This window comes from Myxine glutinosa, chromosome 14 (genome assembly GCF_964187855.1).
Source record: "Myxine glutinosa chromosome 14, kmMyxGlut1.1, whole genome shotgun sequence".
NCBI classification, from domain to species: Eukaryota; Metazoa; Chordata; class Myxini; order Myxiniformes; family Myxinidae; genus Myxine; species Myxine glutinosa.
Genome location: NC_136274.1, coordinates 84,666,718 through 84,683,945, shown reverse-complemented (window position 1 = coordinate 84,683,945; position 17,228 = coordinate 84,666,718). Strand labels below are relative to the sequence as shown.

The window sequence follows — 17,228 nt, the reverse complement described above, 5'->3', positions numbered from 1 at the left end:
CGTTAGATGAAGAAAGAGCAATGGAGAGAGGTGAGTGAGGGAGCATGAGCCTAACCGGTGATGGTGAGCCTGGCGTGGTTGCTCTTCCTGCTCTCCCTGGTGTAGCGCTGTGTTGTCATGCAACGGAAACCAAACAGGCCATCTTCGGTCTCCGTGGCCATGATGTACAGAGCTCCACCCGGCACCACGACGAACCGTCCTCCTGGTACGGCATGACGCACCACATGGCAACGTTGCACAATGCTCTTTCAAACTGAACTTGTCTCAACGGTGTCCGCCCGATGGTCCGAAGTCCGATGGTCGGTCCGATGGGGAGGGGGAGGAATGGGGATGGGTGTTTATATTCCATCCACTTAAATTTTGAGGTGGGGTGGCCTGTACCATCATACTCCTTACTACGTGTACTATTTTGGGTCTCCTTCCTTCTTTCTTTCTTTCTTTGTTTCTTTTTAATTTATTTCATGTATGAATCTGTCTCTAAATGGAAAAATCATTTTAAGTGAATTCGATGTTATTTTAACTGAAGATTAATACTTTGGTTTGTCTCTGGCCTGTGAAAATTTCATTTTTTTCTTCTTTTCTTTTTGTCAGAAATGTATAATATTGTTGCAAACACATTGGGATAATTTTAGTGTTTCGAAACGATTATAATTGTTGTTTTATATTTTCTGAAATAAACTTAGGATAAAATGACATGGAATAAACTTAGGAATGAAATGCACTCCATGGGCCTGGGAGGCCCTGCAACTTTTTGTTTTGGAATAACTTGATGAAAACGTTGATCTGCATGACCTTTCCTGGAAGCTCCTATAAAGTGGTGACACATATTCCTGTGTTGTTTGTAAAAAAAAAAAAAAAATTCGTTCGGTCTCAAGGAAAAAGTTTAATTCATAACACTACCCCTGATTCACACCCTACGGGCCTCCAAGACCCGGTTCGTTATCCACGTTATCTTCGTCTCCCTCATTTGCATGACAATAGTACTCGTTCCTGTGAATGTTGTAAACACTGAATCCTTTTCATGAGTCATCTGTGACGTCATCTCGTCAGGGCAGCTTCCGGTTATCTTGTGCTTTGTGAGTTTTTCTCGACTTCGCGTTGGTTGTTTTGCCACCTTGACTTTTCGATTCATAGAACTTCAATTCCTTTGATCAAAGATTTGGTTGAATTCGGACCATCGGGCCTTCGGACCATCGGGCTGGCACTGTCTCAACACACCTCTTCACACGTTACAGCAACACAGGTGAAATTTAGCACAAAGTGGAACAATACACTCTGCTGTAACACAAGTGAAGTTACATCCTCTGCTGTATAATCAAAATGTTGCACAGTGTGTGCTGTGGTCATACCCGTTGTGATTGGTGTGGTATCTCTCTCCCATGAGACAACAGCAATGACCGAGCTAAGACTGGGTGGAAGCAGGCAGTGGAACACGGCCGGCTGCCCAAGCATCGCCTTCTGATCCTCTACCCTCACGGTGTATGGCTCGCGGACAACTGAAAACACACACAGACATCAGCTGAGATAATTTTCACAGCAACAATACGAGGCTGAGGAGCTTCACATATCTAACTCCTCCATGAGCCTCGACATTGTATACAAAAACATGGAATGCAATCCCTTTCCTGTTGAGCATCCAGACAGTAACACAAGAGACAGCTATTGCCATTTAACACAAGAACCAGACACTCCCATGTAATATGAGAGCCAGACAATCCCATGTAATACGGGAGACGGACACTTCCATGTAATATGAGAGCCAGACAATCCCATGTAACATGGGAGACAGATATTGCCATGTAACACGAGAGACAGACACGGCCATGTAACACGAGAGACAGACACTGCCATGTAACACGGGAGACAGATATTGCTATGTAACACGAGAGACAGACACTGCCATGTAACATGGGAGACAGGCACCGCCATGTAACACGAGAGACAGACACTGCCATGTAACACGGGAGACAGATATTGCCATGTAAGGGGGGAGGGGGGGAGGGAGGGAGGAGGGGGAGGGGGGGAGGAGGAGGAGGGGGTGGGGGGGAGGAGAGGGAGGGGTGAGGGGGGAGGGGGAGGGGGGAGGGGGAGGTGGGAGGAGGGGAGGGGGGAGCGGTGGAGGGGGGGAGGGGGGGGAGAGGAGGGGAGGGGGGAGGAGGGGGAGGGGGAGGGGGGAGGGCGCGCGAATCGTCGAATCAGCGCGCTGCTCTGCCCGGCATTCCATGTATAAACGTGAGGGAGAAGAGGGGGGAGGGGGAGGGGGGAGGGGAGGAGAGGGGGGAGGGGGAGGGGGGAGGGGAGGAGAGGGGGGAGGGGGAGGGGGAGGGGGAGGGGGTGGGGGAGGGGGAGGGAGAGGAGGCAAATGCTGGTCCCACTCCCCACCGATTCAGATTCCGTGTATAATATTCCTCGCTGAAAAAAAATATGGATCTAAAGATGAAAGAAAAAAAAACCTATGTGGTGTGAATGGCAATGTTCCTCGCTGAAATGTGAAAACACGCAATCGCTTTTCGCTCTGAAATACGTGCGAACGCGTAACTGAGTTAATGGCGGCAAGGAACATCACGTGATCGCTCTGAGCGAATCAGCGCGCTGCTCTGCCATTCCAGTCATAATATTCCTCGCTGAAATGCGCTGAGGTAAAAATATGGTAAAAAAATATTATGAAATAAATTTTTAGGTCGGCCATGTTCTTCCCAGGCTCAATGGCCATGTTTGTGCCAAATATCAAGTACGTGAGCCTCTCCGTTTAGGAGTCTATCGGTAACATTACACACACACACACAAACTGTGTTATATATATACTGTATATATATATATATATATATATATATATATATATATATATATATATATATATATATATATATATATATAATCGTTAGATTAAATAAGACGCGGACGTAGCTTCAGGACGTCGATCTTTAATTGTCGACAAGCTTTCGACCAACAAAGGTCTTCTTCTGAGTCAGCCCCAAGTTCAACGGAAGTGCTTATATATGTGCACTTCCGTTGAACTTGGGGCTGACTCAGAAGAAGACCTTTGTTGGTCGAAAGCTTGTCGACAATTAAAGATCGACGTCCTGAAGCTACGTCCGCGTCTTATTTAATCTAACGATTATTTATTCAATACAAATGAGACGCCCTGCTCGTACTTTGGAGTTTCTACTATTTCTTACAGTTATATATCTATATATATATATATATATATATATATATATATATATATGTATATATGTATATATATATATATATACGTATATACATATATATACATATATATATATGTATATATGTATATATATATATATATATGTATATATATATATATATATACGTATATACATATATATATATATATATATATATATATATATATATATATATATATATATATCTATATATATATATATAAGGATATATATATATATATATATATATATATATATATATATATATGTCGGATTGGGACTTAGGACTTGGGACTCAGAAGAATCAGAAGAAAGGAGCAACGGATATATTTATTGGAACTCGAGTACTCAAGCTTGAGGACAGCAAAGTTGCATTGAAACTCACAAGGAATGACCAACAGTACAACAAGATGCTCTGAAATAATTCAATTAACATTGCTTTATATAAAGGAAAGTCAGGGGTGGAGTTAGCTCACAAGACACAGAGACAGAATGGGCTCATTGGGTCCCCCACCATAGTCCCATCCTGTTGTTCAGTTAATTAAAGGAAGTTCATCCAAGGCCAGTCATGGGTTAGCTCTGATAAGGAGATGGTCAGCATTATGTGACAACATGTTTACAACTTTCTGTATAGCAGCTGGCTTGGGAAAGTACAAAGGGGAGTGGACACTCGTAAAACTGTCAACTTGCAAGATAATGGCAAAGTCAGGAAAAAGGCAAAGAGAGATAAGAGTTGCCTCCAAGGCCTGGAAAGGGGAACTAGAGATTGTGCCCACGCAGGCCAGAGCACACAGGCAGAGAACTCCTTATTAGGATATTACACATCCTCAATGCAGTAGAAAGAACTCAGTATCATAAAAGAGTACAGTAGCAAGTCAAAACAAAACATATAATTGGTTATACTTGGTAATTGGTAAAGCAGCAAGGATATACAAAGGGGGAGGGGCATTACAGCTCCCTACATACCGCCCTTTTGGATCTAAGATACAAAGTTATCTACGAGCCAATCAAAGGCCTTTATTTCAAACAAAAACAGAAAAATCATTCAACATATCACGCGAAGGCAGCCCCGTAAGAATGTCCCGTACCAAAGCACCACACAAACTCAGTAGGATGATTCGCGTCTGTATGTGAGTATGCAATGTAAGGCCGTAAAAGCAGAGTGATCAAATGGCACACAAAATCCACCAAAAGAGGTGGGAGAGAGAGAGAGTGTAACTAAACGTAACGTACCACACGAATGCAGCCCAGTGAGCATGTCCCGTACCCAGTACCGCACAACGAACCCAGCAGGCTGATCCGCGGGTGTGTGGGTGCAAGTGGGTGTAAGTGGATGTATGATGTATGTAAGTCGGGTGTAGATGGGTGTATGAGGTGAGACCGTAGAGACATGAAGATCGAATAGCGCGCCAAATCCACAACGAAGACCTCTGGTTCCACCGGGGTCCACACCCAGGAAGATCTCCGACCCACCCTTGGTCCACAGAGGTGCAGCCGGACTCCTCCCCAACTGGAGCTCGCCCAGGCTTCCCCAAGTGAAATCCTTGTAGATCTTCAGCGCTCAATCGATATTCATGTTCATGAGGTCTCTTACGTGCTGGTGATCTGGGGAAGACACAACATCGTCAGTATCAGGTGGCTCAAACCTATGGCCATGAAATAAAGCATAACGATCCAAAGGTGGGAGAGAAACTTCCTTTGGGTCAAAGTCGAGATCGTCCGAGGCGATGCTGCTTGCTTCGCTGTTATTCAAGGGCGAATCTCCAAAACAATCAGACTCGGAACTCAGAGTATTTTCACGATCGAGTTCCTCTCCATCCGGGCTTGGGTTCACAGCTGGGTCCAAATCCCGAACTGGGTCAGTGGCGTTTGACTCACTGTGGGCTTGTGAGACATAAAGGTGAGCTCGTGAAACATGGAGAGGCAGAGCCTGCATTGAAACATAAACATCAGCCGGGGACCCTCGCAAGTGGCCCACATCATCATTGGTAACATCATCAGTAACATTATTCTCAGGTGGCGTAGGCCTGCGGAGTGGACGGCCCATAGTCATAGCCACGGCATGGCATATCGTGAAGAAACGAGAGGAATCCTTCAGGAAATCGTCGATTTCTTCTTCCGACGTGTCGGGGCCCAGTTTAAACGGCCTTCTGGTAGCCTGAAATGCTTCGAGGTCCGCATAAGTGTACTCGACATCATTATCGGTAATATCAGCAATGGAAGAACAATCTTCGGAAGCGGAGATCTCATTGTCGCGGCCCAGGGACTCGTTCAGGTCGTCGTTCCAGGATCCGCGACTGGCAGTTGAGTTGACAGCTGGTGTGTCATCCGGACCCGCGATCCGCTGGTCGATCATCACCATGGCCTTTTCCGGTGTCGTCTTCAGTGTCCATCCTGTGGAAAACTTCCTCACACACGCAAGGACTAAAGCCTTGATTATCACACAACTAACCACGATTCCAAGGACTATTGCCAAAGCGGTTAGTACCCACTTTACAATTGTGCCTGTCCACCCTTTGAACCAGTCGGTAAGCCACTGGTGGGAGGCTTCCCGATCCAAGCGATCCCTTGTCAATATGTGAGCACTTTCTCTTAACCTTATAATAGCAGCACTGACCCCTTGTGAAGGGTCAGGAATAAAAGTACAACATTTACCCTTAATTATCCCACATACCCCTCCTCGTTCTGCCAGTAGCATATCTAACGCAACCCTATTTTGCATAACCATTGTACGCAGGTGGACAACCGTGTCCAACATTTCGTCGTGTGCTGTAGCGGTGTCGTTGGCCACCCTTTCTAAGATTAACGCAATTTTGTCAATGCGGTAACTGTTCATGACCGTCCCAGCCCATGGGAAGAAGAAGCTAACGGCTTTCTCCCAATCAGCGCCGTGTAAAGTAGTGGTGTCGTCGTCGTGCCAATAGGTGCTTCGTTGTGTCCTTATGAGTGCGGTGGTATTATGCAAGTGCTGTCGCATTTCCATCTCTGGGAAAACTGATCCTAAATAGCAAATTCCTCCCCAATTATCAGGTAAATACGGGTAAGCTTTATTCCCGCATACAAACATGGTCCCGTGCGGAGCCACCAAATGGGTGGTCATGCAAGTGAGAAGGCCTGGGATAGTGTTTGTCCCGTTTTCCCCTTTCCATGCCAACTGGAGGTGTGTGAGGTTATGCAAGGGCGAGCTTGTAACGTTCACTAGCAGCGTGTGTTTCCCTTTTCTCGGGTCCGCGGGAAGGGTATCTCTACACACGGATTTGCCTACCATTACTTGGCCCTTTCCTTCTAAGCAGAGGGCCCCCCATGCCGGCTTGACCCAAACCGGCGCCGGACGTTCCTCAAAGTGTCGGGACAGAATGGGAGGGGAGTACTGGAAAACTCGTTTACACGCGGTTTCATCAGAACCTTGGCTTGTCAGAGTTGTACTAATGCATTTGGTATCTAATGGCATCGAGCACAAATCATTGAGTGATAGGGGTAACACTACCATTGGTATGCCTGCTGTGCTGGTGCGGGGAAGGTGCATACACATCCAACACTGTGTCCTATTCTGTACTGTGGCCATATGCCGTGCGACCTTCCAGTATGTGTTCTCCTCTGGCTTCCTTCTTACTTCCTGGGCAGGAGGGGGTTTAATAACGTAGGCGGCACAACTAGGCCGGAATTGGTGTTGGGTATCTCCCCTCTTTTTGTTCCTTCTAATCAGCGTGCGCGGGGGCCATATTCCACATTCAAGTATTATCGTGGTGTGTGGGCCGACGAGGGCATGCGACAGTAGGAGAGTAGTATTGTCGATGCCCGTGCCCCATTGATATCCTGCGGCGGCGTGACTATTCACGGTCCCAGTAAACCTTCCATTTTCCACCTGTCTAACTTTAGTTAAGACTATGCGTGGGGTTGTCATGCGTGCCTGTGGTGTCCCATTATGTACCACCATGGCTTCCATCCATCTTACAGATAACCACTTGAAATGTGTCTCCAACTCACAGCAATGTACTACTATCCCCTGTCCCCGGGGAGCCGTTATGTATTTGACGGAGTAAAGTTTAAATAACGTGTAGTTGTCGTGCCCTGGGTATTTGGGGAGATCCTCTCTCAGTGGGTTAAACTGCAGAAGCCTATCCTTGGCGGGGTTTGTTAGGCAGCTGCCCAGAATTCCCATCATCATGACCGTCATCGCCGCCCTTAGGAGACTGTGGTGCCCTAGACGGTGCATTGTCTTCAGCGGTGTGAGGTGTGGTGTCTGCAGCAATGTGAGGTGCGGTGTCTTGTGTGGCTTGTGGTGCGGGGATGGACAACTTACAATGGGTGGCGTGGATCCACGAAGGTTTACCCTCGCAGAAGACTGCCGTCGGTGTGACCAGTAGCACCTGGAATGGTCCCTTCCACCGTGGCTCCAAAGCAGCCTTGCGGGTGAAGTGCTTCACGAGCACCCAGTCGCCGGCCTGAAAGTTGTGGATGGCGTGGCCTATTGGTTCAGGCAGCGCCTCTCGTACTCGAGCATGGATGCTGCGTGCCACATTCGACAAGCCTATGCAAAATCTCAAAAGCATGTCATCCATTACTGGCAAAGCAAGGGTGGACATGTCTGTTGGTGCTGAAACGGGCAAGCTCATAGGTCGTCCCATTAATATTTCGTGGGGGGAAAGGCCCGTAGTGCGACCCGGGGTGGAACGAATGCTCATCAATGCAAGCGGAAGAGCCTCTGGCCACCTCAAGCCTGTGTCTGCGCAAAGTTTCGCTAGTTTATTCTTTAAAGTCTTGTTCGTTCGTTCCACAAGTCCTGAGGACTGTGGGTGGTAGACGCAATGGAAGGATTGTTTAACGCCCAACGCCTTCAGGATGCCCTTAACCACCTGCGCCGTGAAATGGCCTCCTTGATCTGACGAAATTATCTGGGGAATGCCAAATCTGCACATAAAATCCCGCACAAGGCGCTTCACTACTGTCGGAGCATCGGATTTGACGCATGGGTATGCTTCGACCCATTTGGTGAACGTATCTACGATTACCAACACATAGCGAAACGACATGCTTGGTTCCAATTCTGTAAAATCGAACTCGATAGTTGCGAACGGCCCACTAGGCGGGGGTCGTCCCCCATCATGTGCATGTCTCGGTGGCGCCCCTCTATTGTGTTGCTGGCAGACCACACACGATCGGCACACTTCGGATACAATCCGTGACAGTCCTGGCGCTGCCCAAGTGTAGTCTATCTGTCCCATCACCCCCCTCTGGCACACATGACCATTCTGATGAGCCATGCGTGCCAGCCAGGGCAGTAAAGCCTGGGGTGCTATAGGTTTTTCATCAAGGGTCCACATTTCCCCTGGCCCAGGGCGTATCGCTCCTCGTTTGAGCCAGACCTCGTGTTCGGCCGTCGGTGCAGCATTTTGCAAATTTATGATATCGTCCTTAGTTGGTGTGGCGGGTGGTCCCGCAGTCGGTATGTCAGCAATCTGTGCGGCTGTCTTCTGTGCTCGTGTCACCATCGGCATGTTGCGTTCTATCTGTTGGTTGGCGGCCTTTCCTGCCGCCTCGTCCGCCCTTGCGTTGCCCCGGGCAACGTCAGTGTCCGCCCTTTGGTGGCCACGACACTTAATTACCGCGATAGCGCGGGGAAGTAAAATGCTTCGGAGGAGCCCTTCTACCAACGCGCCATTCTTTATCACTGAACCGGCAGATGTGAGAAAACCTCTCATCTTCCAGATGGCTCCTTTATCGTGGACTACGCCGTGAGCGTAGGCCGAATCTGTGTAAATGTTGACGGCAAGGCCTTCCGCCAAGCTGCACGCTCTGGTCAAGGCGCACAGCTCCGCCTGCTGTGCGGAAAATGTAGGTGGAAGACGCCCGCTCTCTACCGTTTCGCTATCCGAGCACACGGCGTACCCGGACAACAGGGACCCGTCCCATGCGCGCCTAGCTGATCCATCGACATAATATGTACAGTCGGGATATTCTAAGGGATTGTCCTTTAAATCCGATCGCACCGTGGAGACTAGCTGCACAACGTCGGTGCACACATGAGGTTCGCCCTCCTCAGGAGTGGGCATCAGTGAGGCTGGGTTGAGCGTCGTGCAACGTTCGATCGTGATGTTGGCTGCAGTGATCAGTGCGGATTCGTATTGCATTAATCTAGTGTTAGACAAATGCTGTGTGCTTTGCTGTAACAGCAGCGAAGTGACGCAATGTGGTACCCGTAGCGTTACTGGGTGTCCCATAACAATGTCCGCTGTTCTTTCTACTGCGTACCTGGCCGCTGCCACGGCTTGCAAGCACACCGGAAACCCTTGTTCGACCGGGTCTAACTTTTTACTAAAGTAGGCCACCGGCCGCTCCTTATCCCCATGGGTCTGTGTCAAAACTGACTGGGCGAAACCTCCCACGGCGTGAGTGTAAAGGGTAAATGGTTTCGCATAATCCGGGAGTCCTAATGACGGTGCCGTAACCAGCGCCTGTTTCAGCCCGTCAAAACATCGCCTCAATTCATCCGTCCATATCAATAGGTCCGGGGCATTTGATTTGGTCGCCTCGTACAGTGGTTTAGCCAGCAGCGCAAAATCAAGTATCCAAGTGCGGCAGTATCCCGTCATACCTAGGAAGCGCAGCATTTGCCGTTGCGAGCGAGGGCGAGGCAGCTCCGTGATAGCGGTCACTCGTCCAGCATCCAATTCTCGTTTTCCGTGCGAAATGGCGTGTCCCAAGTAAGTTACAACCTGCCGCACAAACTGAAGTTTTGGTCTGCCTACTTTGTGGCCTTTGGCCGCCAAGGCCTTTAATAGGGCCAAAGAATCCATTTCGCACGCCTCCTTTGAAGGGGAGCAAATCAACAAATCGTCAACGTATTGCAGCAACACTGACCCTCCCTTCAATTCCACATCCGCCAGGTCGCGGTGCAGCGCCCGGGAAAACAGAGTGGGGCTATCTGAAAACCCCTGAGGTAGTACTGTCCAAGTATACTGGCGCCCCCTATGGGTGAAAGCGAACAAGTATTGTGACTCAGGCGCGATGGGCACAGAGAAAAACGCAGAACAAAGGTCGATGACCGTGAAGTATGTTGCGTCCGGCGGAATTGACATCATGAGGGTTTCTCCGTTTGGAACTAGTGGGTGTATGCCCTGTATCACCTTGTTCACCTCCCTTAAATCCTGTACAAATCTCCATTTGTCCTTTGACGGCTTTTTAACTGGCAAAATTGGTGTATTACATGGGCTGTTAGTTTCTACGATAATCTTCTGTTCCACTAGGGATTGAATCACTGGTGCTATGCCTACGTCGGCCTCAGGTCGTAGCTTATACTGTTTTACGTTTGGCAAGCGCATCCCCGGCTGCACTGCTATCACTAGAGGTTTGGCGTCTCGCATCCGTCCAACCTCGCCGTCGCTTTTGGGCCATAAATTGTCTGGCACCTCCGCTAGGAGGTAATCCGACTCACCCGGGTCCGTCAGCACTGCCCTCATGGCATAGGTGCCTTTGGGGGGCAACTCTGCCTCTTCGAACTTTCCGTCCCTCCGTTCTGCCTTAATGTCAATTGAGAACCCTTCACCGTTTTCGAGCTGTTTCAAAGTCCAGCGGCCCCTCTTACACCGATAACCATGTAAGGGAACTTCTCGTAACCTCCCTACCATCCAACCTACACTTTCCGGCGGCCACCCTTTGGCAGTAGTGAGGGTAACATGGGCGACCGCTCCTTCGGGGTATTGGGTCAGCGCATGCTGACTCGGGGTTAGGACTACCTCAATTCCTATTCCCTCACGCCCGATCCATACCCGTGACAAGTGTAGAGGCATCCATTCGCCCAGCTTTTCCTTAACCCTTTCCCGGTAGTTCTCGTCCTCACCCGTTGCATCATAGTACGCAGTGCAATGGGGTGGATTATCCTTTAAGTCCTTTATCGAAATTTGGTGCTGTTGCATCCAATCTCGCAGCACTGAACTGTCCAAACACACATTATCTATGATATATGTCCAAGCAGACAAAGCCCCTGGATCCAAGCGCCACCAATACGCGGTGGGGCCGGGACGAGCCAGTGCCGTCATCAACAAGTCGCGTTTAGACTCCGCGACGTCTACGAAAACTCCCTCCTCGGTACATGAGATTTGACAGCCCAAACGGCACAATAAATCCCGTCCCAGCAAATTCGTCGGGGCGGTAGTGGTCATCAAGAAAGCATGTTTAGCCTCCAGCGGGCCGCATGTTACTCGCACTTCCTCCGAAATAGGAAGCGCTTGGGGTAAACCCGAAACACCCAGTATTTGAACGTTCCTGGCCGTAGGGCGCAAAGAGGGCAATTGCCCCTTGTTAATTGTGCTGCGAGTCGCGCCCGTATCTACGAGAAATTCTAATTGTCTTCCCTCCACGTCCAACATCATGGTTGGTTCCTCTGCCGGTGTCATGGTCAAGAGAGGACACTCCTTGGGCGACTCGCCAGCGTCCCGTCAATAGGCCCCTCTATTGTGTTGGGGCTGAAACCCCTTACGAGCCTTTGGGCAATCACGTATCCAGTGTCCCATCTGCTTGCAATAATGGCACGGTTCCTGCGGAACCGGTGGTGCGGAGGGCATAGGTCGTCCCTCTACAGCTCCCCTTCCGCCCTGCCTGCGTTCTGGCGGCCCCCAAAGTGACTGGTTCACTGGTTGCCACTGCGGCGGACCCCGAGGCGGGGCCCAGTTCCCCCTTGGTCCGTTCTGCATCCCACTATTGGGGGGTGGTCCGGGGTTTTGGAGAAGGGGTCTTGGTGGATACCAATTTTGGGGAGGGGGCCCTTGCACATTCCAAGTTTGAGGGTTTTGAGGAGGAAGGGGAAGAGGGGGTGGTATTGTCCATTGCTGTTTTACCTCGTTCATATTAATTAGTCCAAAATCTTCCTCAGTACAACCGTCGCAGTTTTCATTTTCGCTGGGGATCCACTCTCCGTTGGGGAATTGGCCCTTATAGAAAAAAGGATAACAACTCCTCCTATGTTCCTCTGGACCTCGAACAGGTCCCCACTTCTGGCACTGTTCGTGTATGTAGTTCTGACTCTGATCCCCTTTTTTATTTTGGTTAAATTGAGCCCGTTTCTCCTGGACAAACATTTGCAATATTTCCTCCTTAATATCCTTCTTCTCCTCTAGGGAGGAGCCCGGGCATTGTTCCAGTTTGTCGCATAATTCGTTGGTTGTCATTCCCTTCCAGCCGAAGAGGACGGTCTGTACCTGTTTCTTTAACACCGGCCGAAGCCCCTCGATTAGATATTGATTTACCAATGGTTGGGGTAGCCCTCCCAGCTGCATCGGACCCAGTCCTCCCCAGCGCGCAATGGCCTTTTCCAACCTTTCTCGGTACTCTCCAATTGGTTCTCCTGCCTTTTGTTTTATGGCCCCGATCTTTCCCCAATCCGGACCTCCTGCTGGCAACAGCGCCTGCTCAATAGAATCTAGCAGCAGGACCTTTAGAGCATCCCATTGCGCTTGTGTTAACAGGGGGTTTGCACCAGCCCTTGGGTCTGCCACCGGCCAGTGTGCTCTTTGTCTAGCCCTTTCCCATACCTTGGGTGGGAGCACGGACACTCCCATATGGGTTATGTCTCGATAGTCGCACTCGCCATCCAAAACCCAATTCGACATGGTCGGCACTATCTGCCGTGGATCCTCAATAAGCAAATGTTGAATCCTTGCCCGCATTACAGTTAAAGAGGATTCTTTCCATGGTACTCTTTCCCGAACCCCATGACCTGCTGCGTCAACCCCGATAACTTGTACAGGGCACAATGTTTTCCTTTCCTCTATTTCCTGACATTCCGATGGGGTAGTTTGTGAGGTCCTTTTCCCCTTACAACCTACCAGTGAGGGGTATAACCCATCCGGTCCTATCGGTGGCGGGAACCCTGCGATGTCGGTCCCGTCATCTATTCCGTTAGCCCCGAGTTGTGCAAACGGCCTTCCCTGGCTCGGGTGGTTCTGGGGTATCTGGGGCGCGATGGTAGCGGGGTTATAGGGAGGTGGTAGCGGGGGCGCAGAAAGGATAGGTGGTGCCTGAAACCCCGGGACAGAGCTTAGGTCTGGGGCTGGGGAGGGTAGATTGGTCGCTACCTCCCCTCTCGCGGGGTCTGGGTTTTCAACGAGCGGCATCAGTCGCGCGTTGGCCTGCTTTTCTATTTCCTTAAGCGCTTCATCCTGCTCTTTATTCGCCTGTTTCCTCAGACCCTTGAGTTTTGTTACCTCACCAGCCAAGCTGGCCTGTTTCGACTTTGCGTGTCGCTTCATCGCTTCTTCCTTCCACCAGCCAAAGACTTTCCAATAGTCAGGCGGAAAGTGTTTCGTGGCCTGTTCGAACTTTTCTAATGTCTCATACAACACGTCCAATTTTTCCAGCGCAAAAGACCCTCCTTCGGGCCACGGTTCTCCTAAATCCTTCGTCAATGCAACCCATGACTTCCCTGGTCTCACAGCAGCATAGCCATACCTCTTAAACATAAAAAATGCTGGGGTATGTCGAAGCGGTTCACCTGCCTTTACTGTCTTATTACCCATACTGTTACCCATCCTAGGAAAATTTAGTTTACCGACGTAGCCTTGTACTCGTGAGGATCGCCCGCCTCGCGTTTACAGCCGTCTACCTAACTCTGAGAGGCTCGCAGCCTTGTACTCGTGAGGTTCGCCCGCCTCGCGTGGTACGGCCGCGCTACCTACTCTCCTGAGAGGCTCGCCCGCCTACACAGCCGTCTATCCTACCCTTACTGCACTTTCCTGGCGTCCTACGCCCGTATAATAGTTCTGATCTTACTTAAAATCCCAACGTCTCCCGGGTAGGCCTCGGATCGGGACGCCGCCCTTATCCTTACCCTCACAACCCAGAGATCTATTACCCCTTAACCTCAGGCGCCCAACGTGGGGCACTTCTCCTTACGTAACGTTACCCTATCGAGTCCATAAACAATCAGTTGCTCCAGGACCCAAGCGGTCCGTAATTAAATTTAGGTTCGTGGAACAGGTATGAGCAGGGAACGGAACGTACGGCGACCGAGCAAGAGAGAGTGGGTTACAATTTGGACTGACCCCCGGGCTAAAAAGGAAAAAACAAAAGAAAACCACAGCTCACCTGACCCGGATCAAGTGCCAGCTGGTCTCTCACCACTCCCTTGCCTGGGACCGCGTCCCGGACTGCCCAGACTGATCCCACCGCTGCCACCAGTTGTCGGATTGGGACTTAGGACTTGGGACTCAGAAGAATCAGAAGAAAGGAGCAACGGATATATTTATTGGAACTCGAGTACTCAAGCTTGAGGACAGCAAAGTTGCATTGAAACTCACAAGGAATGACCAACAGTACAACAAGATGCTCTGAAATAATTCAATTAACATTGCTTTATATAAAGGAAAGTCAGGGGTGGAGTTAGCTCACAAGACACAGAGACAGAATGGGCTCATTGGTCCCCCACCATAGTCCCATCCTGTTGTTCAGTTAATTAAAGGAAGTTCATCCAAGGCCAGTCATGGGTTAGCTCTGATAAGGAGATGGTCAGCATTATGTGACAACATGTTTACAACTTTCTGTATAGCAGCTGGCTTGGGAAAGTACAAAGGGGAGTGGACACTCGTAAAACTGTCAACTTGCAAGATAATGGCAAAGTCAGGAAAAAGGCAAAGAGAGATAAGAGTTGCCTCCAAGGCCTGGAAAGGGGAACTAGAGATTGTGCCCACGCAGGCCAGAGCACACAGGCAGAGAACTCCTTATTAGGATATTACACATCCTCAATGCAGTAGAAAGAACTCAGTATCATAAAAGAGTACAGTAGCAAGTCAAAACAAAACATATAATTGGTTATACTTGGTAATTGGTAAAGCAGCAAGGATATACAAAGGGGGAGGGGCATTACAGCTCCCTACATATATATCTATATATATATATATAAGGATATATATATATATATATATATATATATAAAGATATATATATATAGATAACTACAGAGAGGTCCTATGGTGATCTACGTGTTGTACATGGACTAACTAGGGTGCGATCTTTAATATTAGCCAATTAATGGGGATATTCACAGGGGATCATTTACTAAAATTTACAAAGTGAAGGTTCTAAAAACCGTAACTATATATATATATATATATATATATATACATACATACATACATACATACATACATATATATATATATATATATACATACACATATATATACTGTGCGTATATATATATATATATATATATATATATAGTTATGGTTTTTAGAACCTTCACTTTGTAAATTTTAGTAAATGTTCCCTTATAAATGATCCCCTGTGAATATCCCCATTAATTGGCTAATATTAAAGATCGCACCCTAGTTAGTCCATGTACAACACGTAGATCACCATAGGACCTCTCTGTAGTTATCTCATTATTATGTGTTTTAGTTAAGGATCTGTTTCCAATAGTTGAATCTACGTTTCATTAATCAAATAAGATAGGCCCCTTCAATTTCCCCAATCATCTCCCGCTCTTCAAAGTGCAGTAGCGGTAGGGCAGCGTTTGCTGCCCCTTGTCTTGGTTTGTTTGATGGCCCCAAGCCGCCATTGAACATGCGGTCTCAGGCCGAGGAAAAAGGGGGCGGGACACAAGAACAAGGTGTGGCACGTCAACTCACCATCAGAGGTGGAGCCAGCGAGCCCTCGCCGGCCAACCAGGGCCGAGATGAGCCGACCGGTAGGCGTGTCATAGGAGCAGGCGGCTGGATACAAGAACACCCTATAAAAGCGGCTGCGAGGGACTGCTTCACGAGAGGAGAGATGAGTGCGTCGAGAGATGAGTGCATCAGGAGAGATGAGTGCGAAGGTCCAAAGTGCAAGGTACCAGAGGAGAACACGCTGAATCGTAAGGCAGGAGAGTGGGTCCATTGACGACGACAATACCGCCATATATTCACATTGTCCGACCGCGTGAAACCATACGTGCAGTTGCCGCCGGGTTTCGCCTCAAGCCCGGAGCGTGGACCGGAGCGTGGACTGGAGCGGACCTCGACGCTGCGCATCTGCCCGGACCTTCCTGCCCGGACCTTCCTGCCCTGCCATCGGCTTGGACCTTCTCCCCCTTCCAGCCATTCCTTCCTGCCAGTCCCTATTCGTGTGAGTCTGTTTGTTCTGTTTGGGGCGTATGATAATATAAGACTGTTTTAAGGCTGCCCTGTGTACCTGCTTCTTCCTCTCCTTGTAAATGCCCTTCTTTCATTTCCTCTTCGGGTTTCGTGTACATAATTAATAAATATCTGTTATTCCTTTACTTTGGTTTCTTCTTCCCCCGATCGCTTTAGTCCCTTCCCAATTGAGTACCTGTGGCACGATTTGGCCAACCGCTATAGTCGGGTTTAGTCCTTTTGTTAACGGCCTGAGTCGTGGCTCGCTTCGCTCGGCGTGTCCATTACAGCCACGGCTCGGGCGGGGCTCATTTCCTCGCTTACCGGAAGGTGCTGGTAATTAGGTAGTAGGACGGATTCGGCTTACAACCCTACTCACTGCTGACCGGAAGTGACGTCATAGCTCCAGGACTCGGACGGCCAGTGTGATAGACGAGGAGATTAAACCCCCCTCAGTAAGGGGAGTGCCGAAACCGAGATCCGCAAATATATATATATATATATATATATATATATATATATATATATATATATATATATATATATATATATATATATATATATATATATATATATATATAAATATATATATATATATATATATATATATATATATATATATATACATATATGTGGGGCTTGAGCCCCTCCCCCTTTGTGCTCTCTTACTGTTTGACTGGTTACCAAGTATAACCAATGATGTTTTGCTTTGCGAATTGTTATATGCAAGTATAACCAATTATGTTTTGTTGTGGTTACTTGCAGTATTCTCTTTAATACTTTTTATACTTTTATTCCTTTCTTATCCTTTGAAAGCTTGTTAAAACCTTATAAGGAGATATATGCTTTGTACTCTGTGGAAATCCAACATATCCCCTTTGCTCATGGCCTCGGTCGGTCGCAACTGTAATCTTTCTAGCCTTCCAGT

General features: G+C 48.6%; 1 protein-coding gene across 1 annotated transcript in view; it reads right to left on the bottom strand.

Annotated features, from left to right (window-relative positions):
* The window catches only part of LOC137439289 (cell adhesion molecule DSCAM), a 214,620-nt gene that overhangs the window by 173,777 nt on the left and 23,615 nt on the right, over positions 1-17,228 (bottom strand). Inside the window, exons 2-3 of the mRNA XM_078768014.1 lie at positions 1,350-1,496; positions 56-202 (exon numbers count right to left, since the gene is read on the bottom strand). Of these exons, the coding sequence (XP_078624140.1) occupies positions 56-202; positions 1,350-1,496 (294 nt within the window). The remainder of the gene's footprint in view (positions 1-55; positions 203-1,349; positions 1,497-17,228) is intronic.